The sequence below is a fragment of the Cherax quadricarinatus genome, chromosome 7 (assembly GCF_038502225.1).
Source record: "Cherax quadricarinatus isolate ZL_2023a chromosome 7, ASM3850222v1, whole genome shotgun sequence".
NCBI classification, from domain to species: domain Eukaryota; kingdom Metazoa; phylum Arthropoda; class Malacostraca; order Decapoda; family Parastacidae; genus Cherax; species Cherax quadricarinatus.
The window spans coordinates 47,576,801-47,601,526 of NC_091298.1; the positions used below are offsets into that span (position 1 = coordinate 47,576,801).

At 41.0% G+C, this 24,726-nt stretch overlaps 1 protein-coding gene across 3 annotated transcripts in view; it reads left to right on the top strand.

Annotated features, from left to right (window-relative positions):
• Positions 1-24,726, top strand: part of wap (DDB1 and CUL4 associated factor wap) — an 83,372-nt gene that overhangs the window by 30,520 nt on the left and 28,126 nt on the right. For all 3 annotated transcript variants that reach the window (XM_053774011.2, XM_053774010.2, XM_053774009.2), the window contains exon 4: positions 13,498-13,599. In XM_053774011.2, coding sequence (XP_053629986.1) covers positions 13,498-13,599 — 102 coding nt within the window. The remainder of the gene's footprint in view (positions 1-13,497; positions 13,600-24,726) is intronic.

Sequence of the window (24,726 nt, forward strand, 5' to 3'; positions counted from 1 at the left end):
ACTTTATTTTGTAGTTGAAACAGTTGACTTAGCGATTTCTTGTGCTCAATCGATAGAATAGAAGTAATACTAGTGAAATAGCTAAGAATTTGGTTGATTGGAATAATGTAATTGGCCTAAAATGGGAGTCAAAGTCGGCAAAATCGCCGATTCGTAAATATCGCTGACACATCAAAATTCGCGAGAGCATAATTTCGTCAATTTTCCACCAAATTTCATACTTTTTGTTTTATTACCTTCACAAAAAGATTCTCTACGATTTCATAAGAAAAAATAACAAATTTTTTTTTTGAAAATTCTTGGACACTGGTGCGTGACTCCAGATTTGGGCCTTGGACCCTGAAAGGGTTAATCTGATGACGTCTTAATCCGGGGGTCCACTATAATACAGTGGACCCCCGCATAACGATGGCATCACATAGCGATTATTTCGCATACCGCTTACTTTAATTGCAAAAATTTTGCCTCACATACCGCTTAAAAACCCGCTTACCGATTTTCCTCCGAGACGCGTCCAATGTGCGGCCTGAGCCACGCTCACAATTTCCGCCTGTGGCATTGTTTACCAGCCAGCCTCCGCGGTAACATCCAAGCATACAATCGGAATATTTCGTATTATTACAGTGTTTTCGGTGCTTTTTCTGGAAAATAAGTGACCATGGGCCCCAAGAAAGCTTCTAGTGCCAACCCTACAGCAATAAGGGTGAGAATTACAATAGAGAAGAAGAAAAAGATCATTGATAAGTATCGCTACTATTGGTGGTACAGCTGCTGCTGCTGCTGCTGCTGCTGCTGTAGCATCGTCTGCTGCTGCTGCTGCTGTAGCATCGTCTGCTGCTGCTGTAGCATCGTCTGCTGCAGCTGTAGCATTGTCTGCTGCTGCTGCTGCTGCTGCTGTAGCATCGTCTGCTGCTGCTGCTGCTGTAGCATCGTCTGCTGCTGCTGCTGCTGTAGCATCGTCTGCTGCTGCTGTATCATTGTCTGCTGCTGCTGCTGCTGCTGTAGCATCGTCTGCTGCTGCTGTAGCATCGTCTGCTGCTGCTGTAGCATCGTCTGCTGCTGCTGTAGCATTGTTGCTGCTGTACCACCGTCTGTTGCTGCTGTACCACCGTCAGCTGCTGCTGCTGCTGTAGCACCGTTGTTGGTGTGGCTTATTGAGAATACCAAGAAACAATTAACCCCAGAGGATTTGCCACCCAGGATAACCCAAAAAAGTCAGTGTCATCGAAGACTGTCTAACTTATTTCCATTGGGGTCCTTAATCTTGTCTCCCAGGATGCAACCCACACCAGTCGACTAACACCCAGGTGAACAGGGAAAAATGCCTGGAACTAGTGCTCATATTGGTGAATTTAAAGCCAGCAAAGGTTGGTTTGAGAGATTTAAGAATCGTAGTGGCATACACAGTGTGATAAGGCCTGTTCTGGAAGAAAATGCCAAACAGGACCTACAGTACTCAGGAGGAAAAGGCACTCCCAGGACACAGTGTCTCATCAGTCATTGCTGCATCTTCAATAAAGGTAAGTGTCATTTATTCTTCATTTAGTAGACTAGTACATGCACAATATATACTGTGCATGTACTACTCTACTATTGTGCATGTATCCTTCTCTTTGTGTGTGGGAAAATGTATATTTCATGTGGTAAAATTTTTTTTTTTCATACTTTTGGGTGTCTTGCACGGATTAATTTTATTTCCATTATTTCTTATGGGGAAAATTAATTCACATAACGATTATTTCGCATAACAATTACCCCTCTTGCACGGATTAAAATCGTTAACAGGGGGTCCACTGTATAAATACAATTACTCCATTCCATACACCCAGAAGTAATGACAAAAAAAAATTTTTTTTACCTTAGAGATAGATTTACATGCACAAAAGAATGAACATTCAACATGACACTTACCTTGAAGGCTGTTGTTGATGGATGGAAGACAGGGAGGAGGGGAGAGGGACGAGAGGTTATTGTTTGGAAGGGGAATCCCCATCCGTAAGGACTCGAGGTAGCAAGTCCTTCTTAGAGGCCACTTCCCTAACTTAAATATAGATTTACATGCAGAAAAGAATGACAAATAAATATAAAGCACTAATAAAATGTATAAATGAACATTTAACATCACACTTATCTTTATTGAAGACTCTTGTTGGTGTATGGCAGCCTGGGCAGAGGGGAGAGGGAGACAAGTTTATTGTTGGAGAAAGGATAATATGCTTCAATATGACACTAATAATGTTAATGTTACACTATCACTGGCTGGCGCTATAGCCTTTATCGACTCATGCTGCTTTAGTATGATACATATCATTGAATCACTGAAGAAGGCACCCTCTACCATCATCACAACCACTGCCACCCTCTACCACCATCACTACCACCCTCTACCACCATCACTACCACTCTCTACCACCATCACTACCACCCTCTACCCCCATCACTACCACCCTCTACCACCACCACTTTCATATTTTTCTACAAAATTTTTCTTGAATTCTGTCGTGTTTCTCGCATTCTGTTCCAAAGAGCTGGCACTAGAAGCTTTCTTTGGGCCCATGGTGGCTTATTTAGCAGTCACACACAATAAGCAAGTGCCAAAAACGATGGATTATTACGAAATGTTTCAGATGATCTCACAGGATATGTTCACTAACCAAGATACAACACGACACTGCCTGAGAAGGCGTGTGAGAGACGGCTTTTTTCTTTGCGCTGGGCACTGGACAGGTTCCATACCATCGACAAAAACAGAGGAAATCGATGAAGATGGAACCAATATTTTGACGAAAAACGTCAGCAATAACGGAAATCGGCGATAACGGAGATCAACGAAAACGGAGGGTCCACTGTACATAAATACACTGCAGAATCACTGTGTTAACCCTTTGACTGTCGCGATCGTATATTTACGTCATGGGAGATACCGTGTTTGACATATCTATACGCATAAATTCTAGCGGCTTCAAATCAAGCGGGAGAGGGCTGGTAGGCCTACACGAGAGAGAACGGGTCTCAGTGGTCGGTATGCACCCTGTGAAAAAAATCTGGGACTCAGCGGTGCATTGTGGGAATGCCATCTTGGTAGTCCATTTTCACCATGCCTCGCGGTAAGAAGTTCCTCACTCCTCGGCGGATTGGAGGTCTTTTGTTCCCAAGTGATAGCTCAGACAGTGATGATAGTGTCAGTGAAAGTGAATTCCTGGTTTTGAAGCGGGTGTGACCGAAGAAATTACCCAGGATAACATAATTAGTGATGAAAACCCAGATGACCCACAACCTTCCACCTCTGGTGCTGGGCTGGCTCATTCATGTTCACCTGTACCAGGACGAAAGAGGAAACTATTTGCCCGTGTACAAGACTCAGATGTGAGCAGTGCAAGTGATAGTGATAGTGATTTCAAGGTTATTGAAAGCAGTTCTAGTTGTGACAGTGAGGGTGAATATTCCCCAGTGAAGCGGCAGTATATACGACGTCGCATGCGGTCTGGTAGTGTGCCATATGCTCTTCCAAGAGGAAGGAGTACATCTCGGAGCACATCCCGTGGCCCTACACCACGTCCTGATAGTGAAGATGACGATATTGTTACGATGGGTATCAATGATGCAAGTGAGGCAGCAGGCGGTGGTGGTGATAGTGATGGTGGCGTGAGTCATGTGACACCAGCAGCAGGCCACGCTACTACCCGCGCTGCTGACTCTGCACAACTACAACCAGCCTCACCCGACCCCACACTCCCACAACCACAACCACATTACAATATCCAGAATGCACCAGCTGACCGCTTCTGGGATTGGCAGCAAGATGACGAGTTTGTTCCCAATCCCCATGATTTTGATGGAGGACAAAGTGGAATACGGCCATCATGTACACTTGGGAACAATCCCACTGAACTGGAATGCTTTCAGTTGTTCTTCAATGAACCCCTGATGGACATTATTGTCAGGGAAAACAATACATACTATGAGTACACCATGGCAAACACTATTCTGTCACCAAGATCACACCTACACCAGTGGAAGGACACAACTGTGGCAGAGATGTATCTGTTCTTTGCCACAATAATGCTTATGCCACATGTGTATAAGCATAGTGTCAACACATACTGGGCGACAGACCGCCTGATTTCAACCCCTGCTTTCAGTGACATTTTTTTTTTTTTTTTTTTTTATTATCACACCGGCCGATTCCCACCAAGGCAGGGTGGCCCGAAAAAGAAAAACTTTCACCATCATTCACTCCATCACTGTCTTGCCAGAAGGGTGCTTTACACTACAGTTTTTAAACTGCAACATTAACACCCCTCCTTCAGAGTGCAGGCACTGTACTTCCCATCTCCAGGACTCAAGTCCGGCCTGCCGGTTTCCCTGAATCCCTTCATAAATGTTACTTTGCTCACACTCCAACAGCACGTCAAGTATTAAAAACCATTTGTCTCCATTCACTCCTATCAAACACGCTCACGCATGCCTGCTGGAAGTCCAAGCCCCTCGCACACAAAACCTCCTTTACCCCCTCCCTCCAACCCTTCCTAGGCCGACCCCTACCCCGCCTTCCTTCCACTACAGACTGATACACTCTTGAAGTCATTCTGTTTCGCTCCATTCTCTCTACATGTCCGAACCACCTCAACAACCCTTCCTCAGCCCTCTGGACAACAGTTTTGGTAATCCCGCACCTCCTCCTAACTTCCAAACTACGAATTCTCTGCATTATATTCACACCACACATTGCCCTCAGACATGACATCTCCACTGCCTCCAGCCTTCTCCTCGCTGCAACATTCATCACCCACGCTTCACACCCATATAAGAGCGTTGGTAAAACTATACTCTCATACATTCCCCTCTTTGCCTCCAAGGACAAAGTTCTTTGTCTCCACAGACTCCTAAGTGCACCACTCACTCTTTTTCCCTCATCAATTCTATGATTCACCTCATCTTTCATAGACCCATCCGCTGACACGTCCACTCCCAAATATCTGAATACGTTCACCTCCTCCATACTCTCTCCCTCCAATCTGATATTCAATCTTTCATCACCTAATCTTTTTGTTATCCTCATAACCTTACTCTTTCCTGTATTCACCTTTAATTTTCTTCTTTTGCACACCCTACCAAATTCATCCACCAATCTCTGCAACTTCTCTTCAGAATCTCCCAAGAGCACAGTGTCATCGGCAAAGAGCAGCTGTGACAACTCCCACTTTGTGTGTGATTCTTTATCTTTTAACTCCACGCCTCTTGCCAAGACCCTCGCATTTACTTCTCTTACAACCCCATCTATAAATATATTAAACAACCACGGTGACATCACAGTGACATTATACCAGTGAATAGATTTGTGTTACTGTTACATATGTTACACTTTTCAGACAAAACCAGGCCTGACAGAAGCGACAGGTTATATAAGATCAGACATGTGTTTATGTACCTGAAACAAAAGTGCTGTATGTATTTTTATCCCTTCAGGAAGCTTGTTATTGACGAGTCTTTGATTTTGTTCAAAGGAAGACTCTCATTCAAGCAGTATATACCAAGCAAGAGGAAACACTTTGGTATAAAGTTATTTGTTCTGTGTGATTGCAAAACTGGTCTGGTTTTGGATATAATTGTGTACACTGGCGGTAAAAGAATGGAAGATACCAGAAAGTTACTGGGTATCTCTGGTGATGTGGTTAGAACAATGATGGAGCCATATCTTGGTAAGGGGCATATTTTATATACTGACAACTGGTACACAAGCCCTATACTCAGTGATTTCTTGTGAGTGAACATGACAGATGTGTGTGGCACAGTGCGTAGAAATCGTAAACATATGCCTAGGTTCGATGCTGGCAGTCGTAGAGGTGAAGTGCAGGTGTTTGCTGCCAATGACATCATGGCATTTCAGTGGCATGACAAACGTGATGTCACACTGCTGACATCAGTTCACTGACACGAAATGGTAGACACTGGCAAGCAGAATAGAGAGACCAATGAACCCATTGTAAAACCTGCAGCTGTGATGGATTACAATCTCAATATGCGCTTAGTGGACAAATGTGACATGCAGATTGGGTTTGCTGACTGTGTTTGCAAGAGTTATAAGTGGTACATAAAACTGTTTTTCCATCTTCTTGACATTTCCATGCTGAATGCTTATAATATGTATAAGTTGAAGACCAAGAAGAAGCCCAAATATGGTGAATTTTGTTTGTCAGTCATCAGACAAATAATATTCAAGTACCAAGAAACAACACCTGCAATAGACCAGCGCCCACGAAATTATCAACACATGTCCTCTCGTCTGAGGCCTGGTGATCACTACCCCACCCCACTGCCTGCTACTACTGCCAAGAAAAATGCTCAGAAGAGGTGTTTTGTCTGTGGACATACCACAAAACGCCCACAAAAACGCAGAGACACTCGTTTTATGTGTGAGGAGTGTAAGACACCATTGTGCTTATACCCATGTTTCAAAGAATTCCACAAGCTGCAGCACTTCTAGATAAGTGTCCAGTGATTGTACATATGTATATATATATATATATTATAAAACAATCGTAATAAACATTTGTTTACATTGTTTGTTTGTGTAAACAAGTTTTAGCAACATTATAATGATACGAGTGTTTTTGCTATAATTGTGTTACATTCAACGAGTGTATATTTGAACATTGCACAATAATTTGGTCTCACAGGCCACAAAAGTTATGTGAAAAAATAAAATATTGAAAAAAAACAAGAAACCATCGAATACAAGTAAATCAAAGTTTACCGGGTGAGTGGCAGTCACCGCTGTTGCCGCTCGCATATCAATTTCAGCAAACTTCAGGACTCTATATCTCGGTAAGTACTGATGGGAAATTTTTTTGGGGGGGACTAAAACAAACAGAAAAATAATCTTAACATATTCATAAGAAAAAAATAATTTTTTTTTTTTTCGAATATTTTGCGACACCAGGAGACACTTCAGGATTGGGCCTTTCGACAGTCAAAGGGTTAAGCTAAAACCATGGCTGCAGTTTCTTCTCATTGTGTACTGCATGTTGCAGGACTGCTTTTATATGGTGCATACTTACAGCATCAACCCATTCTGTCATATCTTGGTCCAAATTTACCAGTCACAGCTTACCTGAGTGAGCTGAGCTTACTGCATTATACTACAGGACCATCACTGGCTTCAAAGCTGTAAGACAACGGGACTGACCCTGAAAGGGTTAATACTGGCACTGTATTAGTAAAGCTAACAGGTTAACTACCACCTCCCCTTATTGCATTTGTTTAGCTTAGCCCTGTAGGCCCTTTGCTTTCTGTTTCTCACTGTGGTACTACTATTGTATACCCCTTTCTTCCACTGTTCATAAAGTCTCACCTTTTGGACTTGGGTCGCCACTTTCTTAATCATTTACTATTCACTCTGATACTGCTGTTGTGCACACCATTGGTTCTAAATTGTACAGTAGAGTAAGATGTATAGTTCACTTTCCTGATCATATGATTCAAGGCTGTGGATAACAGAAAAGCTAGGGTGATGTGTTGGACTACCATTCCAGTTGATGACTAGTGAGTTGCCACCCCTCATTGGGTGGCAGGTACGAGGCTTGGAGCTATATTCAGCAGGAGTAGCTGGAGCTGGTCCTAGCAGATACGGGGGCCTGAACATTTGCTTAAAGCACACATTTCCTAAAACGGGTAAAAGAGATATGTATTAAAAGAACCATTGATTGATGTCTCTTTTTGAGAACACCAAGTATTTGTAGTTCCAAATGCCTAGATAGACTGATGCAATACAGTAGCCCCCTGTATCCACGGGGGATACCTTCCAAGACCTACCATGGATACCCGAAACCTTGGGTAGTAGCGACCCATATATGTGAGTTGCTTTTCATTCACATACACACCTATGATAAAGTTAAATTGATAATTTATGCACAATAAGTGGAGAATTATTACTTTTTCACTGATAGGGAGCACTTCACGACTTCTCTTAGGCTTTGAAAAACTGTGTTTTGATGTCATTATTAAGCAAAATTGAGGGTTATTTTCAGGCCATGGCAAACCATGGATAACTGAAACTGCAGAAACCGAATCCACGGATATGGGGGGGGGGGATATTGTTGTACTTAACCAATTAAACAAGGTTAAATACTACCCAGGTTGGTTCCTCACTATTGTTTTAAGTGGTGCTAAGTAGTAGGCAACAGGAACTGAAGGCTACAATAAATTATTGAATTCTTAAAAATGAAAAATTAGAACATTCAGCTGGGATCATAAGTAAGGAAAAAGGAAAATAATTTTCAGTTATCTGAACAAGATTAGCAAAGGACTGGTAAACCAAGGAAAAAATAAGATAGCAAAGATGCTTAAAAATTTCTTACTAGGATTGTGATGAGGTTTACTTCAGACATATCGGGAAGAACTTAAGAACCTGGATTGTTTAACACAAAAGGTCAGTTACATATGGACAAAAAACTGTTTTATTTGAACATGATCAAAAAAAGAAAAATCAAATTCACTGGAGGGCTTCTAACATTTACCCTGTATAAATGGGGTAAATGATGGAAGGGCCATACAAACCCAAGAACATTTATCTAAAATGCCTGACAATGTGTTTACACTATTGTGTACAGTAAACCGTTATATTACACGGTTTTATTTGGCATGTTTTGGTTTTCACCATTGAAAAACTGCAGCACAGTTTTATACAACACTTCTTAAAATTAACTTAAGATGGTTCAGTTTGTGGGAGGGGAAAAAATTTGGAGCATGGCGTGTGGGATATTTCCCCAACTCAAACATCTGTAGATGAATGGTTCAGAGAACCGACATGTTGATAAATTAGACACATGTGCAACTCTTGGGTACCTTTATTGAGGAAACGTTTCACCACACAGTGGCTTCATCAGTCCATACATAGGAGAAACTTGAAGAACAGGAGAATGAGGTAATCAGTCCCTCAACCTTGAGTCGATGTGTTCAGTCCATCAATCTTGAATAGATTGAACACATCGACTCAAGGTTGAGGGACTGATTACCTCATTCTCCTCCTGTTCTTCAAGTTTCTCCTACGTATGGACTGATGAAGCCACTGTGTGGCGAAACGTTTCCTCAATAAAGGTACCCAAGAGTTGCACATGTGTCTAATTTATCAAACATCTGCCTGGCTATGGGTAAGACCAATGAGATAAGGAAGGAAGGCCGGAAAAAAGTGTATGTTTAGCACAGGCTGGTTCCACAACTTTAAGTTGTGTAATAAGTTACATAATATTAAGTTTTCTGGTGAAAGTGCTTCAGCTGATCATACAGCAGCAAGTAATTTCTCTGCTAAATTGCAGGAAATTATTTCTGAGGGTGGCTATGAGCCGCATTAAGTGTTTAATGCTGACAAGTGTTTTTTGGAAGAAAATGCCAACAAGACCTTATATCAATCAGCAAGAGAAAAGTGCACCAGACTTCAAGACAGCAAAGGATTGCTTCACCTTGCTCCTTTACGGTAATGCGTCAGGTAATTTCAAGTGTAAGCCCCTGGTTATTTACTGCTCTAAGAGTCCTCGTGCCTTGAAAGGTGTAGATAAAAACACCATACCAGTAATTTGGAGGTCAAACCAGTCAGCATGGATGACAGAGGAAATATTTATTGTCTGGTTTATGCATCTCTTTATTCCTGAAGTCAAGTTTTACTTGCACAGCAAGAACCTTACTTTCAGGGCTCTCTTCATTCTTGATAATTTCCGTACTCATCCACAAACTTTGCTAGATGTGACCCCACATGTAAAAGTTGTATTTTTACCTCCAAATACAACATGTTTAATTCAACCACTGGATCGAGGAGTTATTAACCCTTTGAATGTTTCGGTCGTATATATAGACCTACCATCCGACTTACGACTGAGTTCGGTTCCGAGAAACCGGTCGTAAGTCGAAATGGTCATAAGCCGAACTTTACTACTGAATATCAACAAAACATTTTTGTAATGACTATTTTATTGTTTTATTTTGGTATTTCATGTTTTACTTTACTTTTTATGTTGTTAGTACATGTACTGTATTTTATACTGTAAGGTTTAGGATAAACACTGTGTACAACACAAATAGTTGTTTATTTCCCAGAAATTTGGCATAAAAAACACGGTCGTAAGTCGAGTGGTCGTACGTCGAGCAGGTTGCAAGTCGGATGGTAGGTGTATGTCTTACAAGCCACCGTGTTTGACATATACACCTACCATCCGACTTACGACCTGCTCGACTTACAACCACTCGACTTACGACCGTGTTTTTTATGCCAAATTTCTGGGAAATAAACAACTATTTGTGTTGTACACAGTGTTTATCCTAAACCTTACAGTATAAAATACAGTACTAACAACATAAAAAGTAAAGTAAAACATGAAATACCAAAATAAAACAATAAAATAGTCATTACAAAAATGTTTTGTTGATATTCAGTAGTAAAGTTCGACTTACGACCGGTTTCTCGGAACCGAACTCGGTTGTAAGTCGGATGGTAGGTGTATATACTCAAAAATTCTAGCGGCTTCAAATCAGGCAGAAGAAAGCTAGTAGGCCCACATGTGAGAGACTGGGTCTGTGTGGTCATTGTGCACTATATAAAAAATAACCTGCAGCACGCAGTACATAATGAGAAAAACTCCGACCGTTTTTTTGGATTAAAACGCCGACTTTGTGGTGTATTTTCGTATAGTATTTATGGGTGTATTCTCGTTTTCTTGGTCTCATGTGATAGAATGGAAAGCATATTATAGAAATAGTTGTGATTTTGATTGGTTTTACTATGAAAAGAACCTTGAAATAGAGCTCAAAGTAGGGGAAATGTTTGATTTTTGCCGATGTTCTAAAGTAAACAAATGATTTCATTGTCCAATAAATGTCCAACTAGCCATTCTAATATGCAGCCACGAATGGGTTGACATTATTTATACAATTATTACAATATTGCAGTAGTTTGCAAAACAGTAAATCTTCTATTTTTTGTTTGAATAAAAATTCAAAATAAAAAGCAAGAGTAATATCAGAGGGGTCTGGAGACATGACTGATGAACAAAGAAAATGTTATTTTAGAGCCAGCAGTGTCTGCATTGTTCATTCTGGTCCCTATTTTGAAACTGGCTTATTTTTTAATTTGCGTGAAATCGGCCAAATTGCAAGTTTCTGACCACATTATTGAGTAGTTGAGAGTGGTAAATAGGCAGTTTCTTGTACTCAATCGATGGAACAAATGGAGTTCTAAAGAAGTAGCTATGAGTTTGGTCGACTGGCACAATGGAATTAGCCAAAAACAGGGCTCAAAGTGGGCGAAATTGCCGATTCGAAAATATCGCTGAGGTCACTAACTTCACGAGAGCGTAATTCCATAAGGTTTCCATCAAATTACGTCCTTTTGGTGTCATTACCATCGGGAAAAGATTCTCTATCATTTCATAAGTTTTTTTTTTGACACCAGGAGACACTCAGGATTTGAGGTTTCGAGAGTCAAGGGGTTAAGTCATTCAAGTGTAACTACACAAAAAAATATTTTGAAAAAACTAGTTGCATCAATGGACTCTGACTCCAACCTGGCAGTACCAAGTTTCTGGAATGATTTAACATTGCAGATGCCATCAGCTACGCTAGAAGTGCATGGAATGAAGTGCCCCAATCAACATTAAATGCAGGCTGGGGAAAGTTATGGCCTTCTTGAGTTAATTCTCTGACTGGTTTTCCCTTGCTTGAGAGCCAGGTTCAGGAAATTATTCAACTGGCAAGGAGATTATCAGGTGATGGTTTTGAAGATATGAATGAAGAGGATGTGAATGAGCTCTTAGAAGATGATGAAGACGATTTAAGGTAAGAAATACTATTGCAGTGCTAGTCATGGCATTATGCCAGGTGAGCACCCTGGCATAATGCTGTGACGAAAATCAAAGGCCTACCATACGGGGGGTCTTTTTTCGTCAGTGCATTATGCTGGGTAGCAGTCATTAGTATGACATCACGGCCTGCTACCACACTCCACAGTGACTCCTCAGTGCTCACGTGGCTGCTGTGGTGAGAGAAAGTGTTGCATTTTCTCTCATTCGCCCCATCTTTTGTTTGATGTTCCCTTTGATTTTGGGGCTATAGATGTTCAATTATGGGTAAAAGGAAATCTTTAACACCTGAAACTATAGCTCAAATCATAGGGCTTTATAAAGCTGGGCAACAAATGAAAGAAATAGTGGAGAATGTTGGTGTGTGTGAATGTTCAATGAGGAACTGGGTGCAGCATTTCAAGGTTGGTGACGGTGTCGAGTTACCGTCTGCTAAACCTCGGCCTGGCCCCTCGAAGAAGACATCTGTTTGTACCTTAACTGTGCTAAAGAAGCAGTTAGAGAGTACACCTAAGATAACTGCTAGAGAATTAAAAGAAAAGAACCCACATCTCTCAGAGGTGTCTGCAAGAACTGTATACAGATGTGTCAGAACTGGGCTACAGTAGCCACCACCAGATTAAGAAACTGATCCTCTCCAAGCCACAGAAGAAATGTAGGCTGGATTATGCAAAGAAATATGTTCACTGGAATCCTCAACAGTGGTCTGAAGTACTTTGGAGTGATGAAGCAACCTTCACTGTCACCTGTAACCGTGGGGGACATATACCGGCCCAGAGGTAGTGACCCGCTAGACCCACGCTACACCTATGGGACCACCAAACACCCAGACTCGCTCATGGTTTGGGGTGTTTCAGTGCTCAGAGTGTTGGTGAACTCATTGTGTTTCTCAAAAACCAGTATATGAATTAGTATAATTACCTGGAGTTGTGTGACAATTTACCTGAGGCATTTGACAAGTGTGGGGGGCTACAGTTTTTATGCAGGAAGGTGCACCGTGTCATACCACCAAATCTGAACGTAACCCTATTTTTCCCCTAAGTTCTTTAGTTTATCTAACATGGTTTTACTTAACATGGTGTTTTCAGGAATGTAACTACCATGTAATATAACAGTCTATTGTATTAAATACTCAATACAGCTAGGCCTAAAAAAAATAAAACTAAAATAAATTGACAGTACATACGTATATACAATACTTGCCTTAAGATATGGTGTTGGTTGCCTTTCCCTTATGCAAGTGTTGTGCAAAAACAGGGAAAAAATGGTGAAAGCACTGAACATGATGAGCATATGGCTCAATTGAAAACCAACAAAAACATGGAACAGTGAAAAGAGGGTGCTGTATAAGTGGGGCCCTCTTGTAAATAACATTGCAAACTTAGCATGTCTTCTGGACAATGGATGCAGTAAATTATGTTATGTGGACACTAATATCTCAGTTTTATGGAGAGGCAGTCACCTGATCTGACTTCCTCATTCTTATAGGTGACATGTGACCTCAGACTGTCACAGTATAAGCAGCTACTTCGTTCTCACTTGATTTGATGAAGGAAACCTTAGATTCAGATGAAAGTATTCAGTTTTAACAATTTCCATACTCTTGCAGGCAGTGGGTTTATATTAGATTTTATTTATTTTTTAACAGAAAGGTATATATCCTGACCTACTGGCCACTAGTGGTGACTACTTGCGAGTATGGCAGCAAGGAGCAGATGGAGACACAAGAATGGCATGCTTGCTGAATAATGTAAGTTTTCAAGATCACAGGTTATTTTATACTAGGTTCAAGCTTCTGAGCTATTGTTATCTGCAGATTATATAAAAGACTGAAAAAAGAAGATTTGTAACATTTCCAAGGAAAAACACAATGTATATTCTTCAAATGTGAAGTCAGATTGAACATGGAATGAATAGGATAATTACTTTAATAATTTACTCCTATAATAATAATAATTTACTTAAAAAGGCGGTAAATGTAAATAGGGAGCCTTTAATTGAGCTATGTGTAGAAAGAAATTTGGTAATAAGTAATACATATTTTATGAAAAAGAGGATAAATAAATATACAAGGTATGATGTAGCACGTAATGAAAGTAGTTTGTTAGATTATGTATTGGTGGATAAAAGGTTGATGGGTAGGCTCCAGGATGTACATGTTTATAGAGGGGCAACTGATATATCGGATCATTATTTAGTTGTAGCTACAGTTAGAGTAAGAGGTAGATGGGAAAAGAGGAAGGTGGCAACAACAAGTAAGAGGGAGGTGAAAGTGTATAAACTAAGGGAGGAGGAAGTTCGGGCGAGATATAAGCGACTATTGGCAGAAAGGTGGGCTAGTGCAAAGATGAGTAGTGGGGGGGTTGAAGAGGGTTGGAATAGTTTTAAAAATGCAGTATTAGAATGTGGGGCAGAAGTTTGTGGTTATAGGAGGGTGGGGGCAGGAGGAAAGAGGAGTGATTGGTGGAATGATGAAGTAAAGGGTGTGATAAAAGAGAAAAAGGTAGCTTACGAGAGGTTTTTACAAAGCAGAAGTGTTATAAGAAGAGCAGAGTATATGGAGAGTAAAAGAAAGGTGAAGAGAGTGGTGAGAGAGTGCAAAAGGAGAGCAGATGAAAGAGTGGGAGAGGCACTGTCAAGAAATTTTTATGAAAATAAGAAAAAATTTTGGAGTGAGTTAAACAAGTTAAGAAAGCCTAGGGAAAGTATGGATTTGTCAGTTAAAAACAGAGTAGGGGAGTTAGTAGATGGGGAGAGGGAGGTATTAGGTAGATGGCGAGAATATTTTGAGGAACTTTTAAATGTTAAGGAAGAAAGGGAGGCGGTAATTTCATGCACTGGCCAGGGAGGTATACCATCTTTTAGGAGTGAAGAAGAGCAGAATGTAAGTGTGGTGGAGGTACGTGAGGCATTACGTAGAATGAAAGGGGGTAAAGCAGCTGGAACTGATGGGATCATGACAGAAATGTTAAAAGCAGGGGGGGATATAGTGTTGGAGTGGTTGGTACTTTTGTTTAATAAATGTATGAAAGAGGGGAAGGTACCTAGGGATTGGCGGAGAGCATGTATAGTCCCTTTATATAAAGGGAAAGGGGACAAAAGAGATTGTAAAAATTATAGAGGAATAAGTTTACTGAGTATACCAGGAAAAGTATACGGTAGGGTTATAATTGAAAGAATTAGAGGTAAGACAGAATGTAGAATTGCGGACGAGCAAGGAGGCTTCAGAGTGGGTAGGGGATGTGTAGATCAAGTGTTTACATTGAAACATATATGTGAACAGTATTTAGATAAAGGTAGGGAAGTTTTTATTGCATTTATGGATTTAGAAAAGGCATATGATAGAGTGGATAGAGGAGCAATGTGGCAGATGTTGCAAGTATATGGAATAAGTGGTAAGTTACTAAATGCTGTAAAGAGCTTTTATGAGGATAGTGAGGCTCAGGTTAGGGTGTGTAGAAGAGAGGGAGAATACTTCCCGGTAAAAGTAGGTCTTAGACAGGGATGTGTAATGTCACCATGGTTGTTTAATATATTTATAGATGGGGTTGTAAAAGAAGTAAATGCTAGGGTGTTTGGGAGAGGGGTGGGATTAAATTATGGGGAATCAAATTCAAAATGGGAATTGACACAGTTACTTTTTGCTGATGATACTGTGCTTATGGGAGATTCTAAAGAAAAATTACAAAGGTTAGTGGATGAGTTTGAGAATGTGTGTAAAGGTAGAAAGTTGAAAGTGAACATAGAAAAGAGTAAGGTGATGAGGGTATCAAATGATTTAGATAAAGAAAAATTGGATATCAAATTGGGGAGGAGGAGTATGGAAGAAGTGAATGTTTTCAGATACTTGGGAGTTGACGTGTCGGCGGATGGATTTATGAAGGATGAGGTTAATCATAGAATTGATGAGGGAAAAAAGGTGAGTGGTGCGTTGAGGTATATGTGGAGTCAAAAAACGTTATCTATGGAGGCAAAGAAGGGAATGTATGAAAGTATAGTAGTACCAACACTCTTTTATGGATGTGAAGCTTGGGTGGTAAATGCAGCAGCGAGGAGACGGTTGGAGGCAGTGGAGATGTCCTGTCTAAGGGCAATGTGTGGTGTAAATATTATGCAGAAAATTCGGAGTGTGGAAATTAGGAGAAGGTGTGGAGTTAATAAAAGCATTAGTCAGAGGGCAGAAGAGGGGTTGTTGAGGTGGTTTGGTCATTTAGAGAGAATGGATCAAAGTAGAATGACATGGAAAGCATATAAATCTATAGGGGAAGGAAAGAGGGGTAGGGGTCGTCCTCGAAAGGGTTGGAAAGAGGGGGTAAAGGAGGTTTTGTGGGTGAGGGGCTTGGACTTCCAGCAAGCGTGCGTGAGCGTGTTAGATAGGAGTGAATGGAGACGAATGATACTTGGGACCTGACGATCTGTTGGAGTGTGAGCAGGGTAATATTTAGTGAAGGGATTCAGGGAAACCGGTTATTTTCATATAGTCGGACTTGAGTCCTGGAAATGGGAAGTACAATGCCTGCACTTTAAAGGAGGAGTTTGGGATATTGGCAGTTTGGAGGGATATGTTGTGTATCTCTATACATATTTTTTTTATTTTTTTTTTATTATCACACCGGCCGATTCCCACCAAGGCAGGGTGGCCCGAAAAAGAAAAACTTTCACCATCATTCACTCCATCACTGTCTTGCCAGAAGGGTGCTTTACACTACAGTTTTTAAACTGCAACATTAACACCCCTCCTTCAGAGTGCAGGCACTGTACTTCCCATCTCCAGGACTCAAGTCCGGCCTGCCGGTTTCCCTGAATCCCTTCATAAATGTTACTTTGCTCACACTCCAACAGCACGTCAAGTATTAAAAACCATTTGTCTCCACTCACTCCTATCAAACACGCTCACGCATGCCTGCTGGAAGTCCAAGCCCCTCGCACACAAAACCTCCTTTACCCCCTCCCTCCAACCCTTCCTAGGCCGACCCCTACCCCGCCTTCCTTCCACTACAGACTGATACACTCTTGAAGTCATTCTGTTTCGCTCCATTCTCTCTACATGTCCGAACCACCTCAACAACCCTTCCTCAGCCCTCTGGACAACAGTTTTGGTAATCCCGCACCTCCTCCTAACTTCCAAACTACGAATTCTCTGCATTATATTCACACCACACATTGCCCTCAGACATGACATCTCCACTGCCTCCAGCCTTCTCCTCGCTGCAACATTCATCACCCACGCTTCACACCCATATAAGAGCGTTGGTAAAACTATACTCTCATACATTCCCCTCTTTGCCTCCAAGGACAAAGTTCTTTGTCTCCACAGACTCCTAAGTGCACCACTCACTCTTTTTCCCTCATCAATTCTACGATTCACCTCATCTTTCATAGACCCATCCGCTGACACGTCCACTCCCAAATATCTGAATACGTTCACCTCCTCCATACTCTCTCCCTCCAATCTGATATTCAATCTTTCATCACCTAATCTTTTTGTTATCCTCATAACCTTACTCTTTCCTGTATTCACCTTTAATTTTCTTCTTTTGCACACCCTACCAAATTCATCCACCAATCTCTGCAACTTCTCTTCAGAATCTCCCAAGAGCACAGTGTCATCAGCAAAGAGCAGCTGTGACAACTCCCACTTTGTGTGTGATTCTTTATCTTTTAACTCCACGCCTCTTGCCAAGACCCTCGCATTTACTTCTCTTACAACCCCATCTATAAATATATTAAACAACCACGGTGACATCACACATCCTTGTCTAAGGCCTACTTTTACTGGGAAAAAATTTCCCTCTTTCCTACATACTCTAACTTGAGCCTCACTATCCTCGTAAAAACTCTTCACTGCTTTCAGTAACCTACCTCCTACACCATACACTTGCAACATCTGCCACATTGCCCCCCTATCCACCCTGTCATACGCCTTTTCCAAATCCATAAATGCCACAAAGACCTCTTTAGCCTTATCTAAATACTGTTCACTTATATGTTTCACTGTAAACACCTGGTCCACACACCCCCTACCTTTCCTAAAGCCTCCTTGTTCATCTGCTATCCTATTCTCCGTCTTACTCTTAATTCTTTCAATTATAACTCTACCATACACTTTACCAGGTACACTCAACAGACTTATCCCCCTATAATTTTTGCACTCTCTTTTATCCCCTTTGCCTTTATACAAAGGAACTATGCATGCTCTCTGCCAATCCCTAGGTACCTTACCCTCTTCCATACATTTATTAAATAATTGCACCAACCACTCCAAAACTATATCCCCACCTGCTTTTAACATTTCTATCTTTATCCCATCAATCCCGGCTGCCTTACCCCCTTTCATTTTACCTACTGCCTCACGAACTTCCCCCACACTCACAACTGGCTCTTCCTCAATCTTACAAGATGTTATTCCTCCTTGCCCTATACACGAAATCACAGCTTCCCTATCTTCATCAACATTTAACAATTCCTCAAAATATTCCTTCCATCTTCCCAATACCTCTAACTCTCCATTTAATAACTCTCCTCTCCTATTTTTAACTGACAAATCCATTTGTTCTCTAGGCTTTCTTAACTTGTTAATCTCACTCCAAAACTTTTTCTTATTTTCAACAAAATTTGTTGATAACATCTCACCCACTCTCTCATTTGCTCTCTTTTTACATTGCTTCACCACTCTCTTAACTTCTCTCTTTTTCTCCATATACTCTTCCCTCCTTGCATCACTTCTACTTTGTAAAAACTTCTCATATGCTAACTTTTTCTCCCTTACTACTCTCTTTACATCATCATTCCACCAATCGCTCCTCTTCCCTCCTGCACCCACTTTCCTGTAACCACAAACTTCTGCTGAACACTCTAACACTACATTTTTAAACCTACCCCATACCTCTTCGACCCCATTGCCTATGCTCTCATTAGCCCATCTATCCTCCAATAGCTGTTTATATCTTACCCTAACTGCCTCCTCTTTTAGTTTATAAACCTTCACCTCTCTCTTCCCTGATGCTTCTATTCTCCTTGTATCCCATCTACCTTTTACTCTCAGTGTAGCTACAACTAGAAAGTGATCTGATATATCTGTGGCCCCTCTATAAACATGTACATCCTGAAGTCTACTCAACAGTCTTTTATCTACCAATACATAATCCAACAAACTACTGTCATTTCGCCCTACATCATATCGTGTATACTTATTTATCCTCTTTTTCTTAAAATATGTATTACCTATAACTAAACCCCTTTCTATACAAAGTTCAATCAAAGGGCTCCCATTATCATTTACACCTGGCACCCCAAACTTACCTACCACACCCTCTCTAAAAGTTTCTCCTACTTTAGCATTCAAGTCCCCTACCACAATTACTCTCTCACTTGGTTCAAAGGCTCCTATACATTCACTTAACATCTCCCAAAATCTCTCTCTCTCCTCTGCATTCCTCTCTTCTCCAGGTGCATACATATATGTTAGTAAATATCACTGCCTCTATCACTGCCTTTACCACTGTCTCACCCACTGCCTCTACCACTGCCTCTACCACTGCCTCTACCACTGCCTCACCCACTGCCTTCACCACTGCCTCTACCACTGCCTCACCCACTGCCTCACCCACTGCCTCAACCACTCCAGTCGCACTCAATCTACAAGCACCAAATACAATGAATTATTGTGAAATGTTTGGAAGAGCACGGAGACTAATACTCACTCCAGCATAAACAAAGCCACACTGACGATGCATCAACCACTTCCTCCACCACTGCTTCAACCCTTGTATTTTTGTACAATTTCCTTCTTCAGTTCTATCGTATTTATTATTATTATTATTATTATTATTATTATTATTATTATATTAATAATATTATTATTTTTTTTTTCTTCTTTCAACGTACCAGCCGTATCCCACCGAGGCGGGGTGGCCCAAAAGGAAAAACAAAGTTTCGCCTTTTACATTTAGTAATATATACAGGAGAAGGGGTTACTAGCCCCTTGCTCCCGGCATTTTAGTCGCCTCTTACAACACGCATGGCTTACGGAGGAAGAATTCTGTTCCACTTCCCCATGGAAGTAAGAGGAAATAAACAAGAACAAGAACTAGAAAGAAAATAGCAGAAAACCCAGAATTGTGTGTGTATATATATGCTTATACATGTATGTGTAGTGTGACCTAAGTGTAAGTAGAAGTAGCAAGACGCACCTGAAATCTTGCATGCTTATGAAACAGAAAAAAGGACACCAGCAATCCTACCATCATGTAAAACAATTACAGGCTTTCGTTTTACACTCACTTGGCAGGACGGTAGTACCTCCCTGGCCGGTTGCTGTCTACCAACCTACTACCTAGCCGTAGAAGAAATGTTTGATTCTTTGCTGTGTTCAAGAGTAAACACATGATGTCACCTTCCAATACCTGTCCGAATAGTCATTCTAATATGCAGTCATGGATGGGTTTACATTATTTATACTGTAGTTTAACAGCAAATAATGAACAAACAAAACACTCACCACACAGTGGTGGGAGGGCTGGCTGCCAGTTGCAGGGGTCGGAGGGAGGGTAGTAAGGACTCGTGGCGGTAAACTTAAATATGATTTGGCGGTTGGGAATTCGCGAATGTGTGAAGCCCGCGAAATTTGAAAACGCGAATGTTGAGGGAGACCTGTAATTACCATTGACATACCATGTTCACCGAGTTTAATTGTTTCTAGCAACTACCTTTAGATGCCATCATAAACAAAGGGATAAGTAATGAATAATTTATGTCGAAAATTGTAAACAAAAGCTTGTGTATAAAGGGCGGTTACTGGGCCATTGCAGATTCATACAGTTTCTTTAATGCTGGACCAGAGAAAATATAATGTTTACCCTCCACAGCATATAAACATTGCATGTTTATATGCTATGTAACGCGTTTCTTACGTAATTTTGAAGAAAAAGACATTTAATGTGCCTTTGAGTGAGTCACGAACGTATGAGCAGCCCAGGCGCATGTGTCTGGTACCAATGATTTCCAAGAGGTTGTACGAAACCCGGGGAGAAATTTTGCCGAAAAAATGCTTGAAATCTGAATTGTACGATTTCAGCACCAGTCGAAAACCAGGGGTCCATTGTATATGCACACCCCTCTGGGTTTTCTTCTCTCATGCTAGATCTTGTTTATTTCTGCTTATCTCCATGGGGAAGAGGAAAAGAATTCTTCCTCCGTAAGCCATGTGTGTCGTAAGAGGCGACTAAAATGCCGGGATCAAGTAGCTAGTAACCGCTTCTCTTGTATATATTACTGAAGTTAAAATGAGAAACTTTTGTTTTTCTTTTTGGGCCACCCTGCCTCGGTGGGAAACGGCCGCTTTGTTGGAAAAAAAAAAATGTAAACCCTAGGTAGACAGGAACCACCCAGGGAGGTACTACCATCCAGCCAGGTGAGTGTGAAATGGAAGCCTGTAATTGTTTACATGATGGTAGGATTGCCGGCTTTTTTTTTCTCTCAGAAATATGCAGGATTTATTGTACAGGCATATGTATACATACCCCTCTGGGTTTTCATCTATTTTCTTACTAGTTCTTCTTGTTTGTTTCCACTTACCTCCATGAGGAAGCAGACCAGAATTCTTTCTCCATAAGTCATGCATGTCGTAAGAGGCGACTGAAATGCCAGGAGCAAGTGGCTAGTAACCCTATCTCCTGTATAAATTACTAAATCTAAAAGGAGAAACTTTTATTTTTCCTTTTGGGCCACCCTGCCTTGGTGAAATACGGCCGGTTTGTTAAAAGAATATAATTATAAAAGGCTATACAGGTCTCCCTCAACATTCACAAGGGTTAGGGGATCAAGAACCTTGTGAATGTTGAAAAATCGCGAATGTTTGGTGCCCCTATATATTGTAGGGAAATATAATAATAGCATTTGCTTTGCCTAACAATACTGCTTCCTTAACCTATTGAACAATGAGCAGTCATAAAACACATGAAAACATCGTAAAATATTGTACTAGTGTCGGCCTTTTGGTAGAGAAGGTGAGAAGAAAGAATTTGTAGCAGTGTACCAAAGTGGATGAGGAAGAGAGAGGGGAGAATGTGCCTTCTTCAGCGATTCAGTGATTCTACGATATGTATAATACTAAAGCAGCACGAGTCGATAAAGGCTATAGTGCCAGCCAGCGATGAAGTGTAGCATTAACAGTGTAGCAAGCAAGTTAAACGATTAATCGATAGAAAAGAGACAGCACAAACCTAACTCCTCCAATGTTGTTGGAGGTATATAGGGCTACTGACTAACACCTCTGTCTCTGCTGCTGCCTCCACCACCACTATGTAAGGCTTATGCTCTCAGTGGCCCTTATACACCCAACAACAACAGCACAGCAACACTCTTGACATACGTACTTAATGACGTATTTTATTCATTCTAGAGTATATGTCATGTTTCTGTGTTATTAATATTGTTTATTATGTCATATTAGATGAATTGTGATAGATAAATAAGCTGAAGAGTTGATATTAGTGTCTTATTGAAGGACTAGCTTGTCCTGTCTCCAAGCAAACTCTGCCACCACCACAATTCCTAACATATGTAATGACATGTTTTAAATATGATTTGGCCGCTGGGAATTCGCAAATGTTTGAAGCCCGCGAAAGTGGAAAATACGAATGTTGAGGGAGACCTGTAGTTCCATAATGAGCATTATATATAATGGTTTATATAATTATGATAATAAGTAATACATATTTTATGAAAAAGAGGATAAATAAATATACAAGGTATGATGTAGCACGTAATGAAAGTAGTTTGTTAGATTATGTATTGGTGGATAAAAGGTTGATGGGTAGGCTCCAGGATGTACATGTTTATAGAGGGGCAACTGATATATCGGATCATTATTTAGTTGTAGCTACAGTTAGAGTAAGAGGTAGATGGGAAAAGAGGAAGGTGGCAACAACAAGTAAGAGGGAGGTGAAAGTGTATAAACTAAGGGAGGAGGAAGTTCGGGTGAGATATAAGCGACTGTTGGCAGAAAGGTGGGCTAGTGCAAAGATGAGTAGTGGGGGGGTTGAAGAGGGTTGGAATAGTTTTAAAAATGAAATGCAGTATTAGAATGTGGGGCAGAAGTTTGTGGTTATAGGAGGGTGGGGGCAGGTGGAAAGAGGAGTGATTGGTGGAATGATGAAGTAAAGGGTGTGATAAAAGAGAAAAAGTTAGCTTATGAGAGGTTTTTACAAAGCAGAAGTGTTATAAGAAAAGCAGAGTACAGGAAGGCCCCACTTATACGGCTGGTTAGGTTCCAGGCTACCGCCGTAAAGCGGAAACCGCCGTAAAGTGGAACACCCTTTTTTTCCACTTACAAATGCATACAAACACTGGATAACAAGTTTACACTAACATATATTAAGTTAGCAATAGAACCAGGCATCAAAAAAAAATAAAAAAGTACAATACACACATAGTGCACTCATTAGTTACCTTAAAATATTTATAGTCTTAATCTAGGGTGAGACAAGTAGTATTTATTGTAAGAAATCAAGTGTGGTATGTATGGTAGTCAGCCAGGCTACCATACCAGGCCACCCCACCCACACATACTATTCTATGATATTTAAGCATCCCAGAGCGATAAAATGTATATACAGTTCACTCATTACTTACCTTAAAATATTTGTAGTCTTAATGTAGGGTCAGGAGTAAGTAAATGAGATAAAACGAATAAATGAGAGAGAGAAAGAATGAGTGCATGAGAGAGGACAGGCGCAGAGTTATGTAAACAAACCAGGCGAAGGTAAATTTTGTAAACGAAGTGTACACGTCTGGTTTGTGTACAAGTTACATTGTGTACAGGTTGTCTCTACATTGATACGGTAGAATAAATAAATGAAGAAAACTCCCATTCTCATGTAACATCATTTTGAGAAGAAATGATGCTCTGAGTGAAGGCAATGGAAATAAGTCACTCTGACTTTTTTGGGTTATCCTAGGTTCTCTACACATATGTTATGTATGATAATCTATGTAACTGTATTTGTGTATACCTGAATAAACTTACTTACATACATACGAAAGGAATAATTTTCTACAGTTACCCCCAGTAACACATTTTCTCTTATGTTATCTGGCTACCACATCTCATATTTTTTTTTTTTTTTTTATTATCACACCGGCCGATTCCCACCAAGGCAGGGTGGCCCGAAAAAGAAAAACTTTCACCATCATTCACTCCATCACTGTCTTGCCAGAAGGGTGCTTTACACTACAGTTTTTAAACTGCAACATTAACACCCCTCCTTCAGAGTGCAGGCACTGTACTTCCCATCTCCAGGACTCAAGTCCGGCCTGCCGGTTTCCCTGAATCCCTTCATAAATGTTACTTTGCTCACACTCCAACAGCACATCAAGTATTAAAAACCATTTGTCTCCATTCACTCCTATCAAACACGCTCAAGCATGCCTGCTGGAAGTCCAAGCCCCTCGCACACAAAACCTCCTTTACCCCCTCCCTCCAACCCTTCCTAGGCCGACCCCTACCCCGCCTTCCTTCCACTACAGACTGATACACTCTTGAAGTCATTCTGTTTCGCTCCATTCTCTCTACATGTCCGAACCACCTCAACAACCCTTCCTCAGCCCTCTGGACAACAGTTTTGGTAATCCCGCACCTCCTCCTAACTTCCAAACTACGAATTCTCTGCATTATATTCACACCACACATTGCCCTCAGACATGACATCTCCACTGCCTCCAGCCTTCTCCTCGCTGCAACATTCATCACCCACGCTTCACACCCATATAAGAGCGTTGGTAAAACTATACTCTCATACATTCCCCTCTTTGCCTCCAAGGACAAAGTTCTTTGTCTCCACAGACTCCTAAGTGCACCACTCACTCTTTTTCCCTC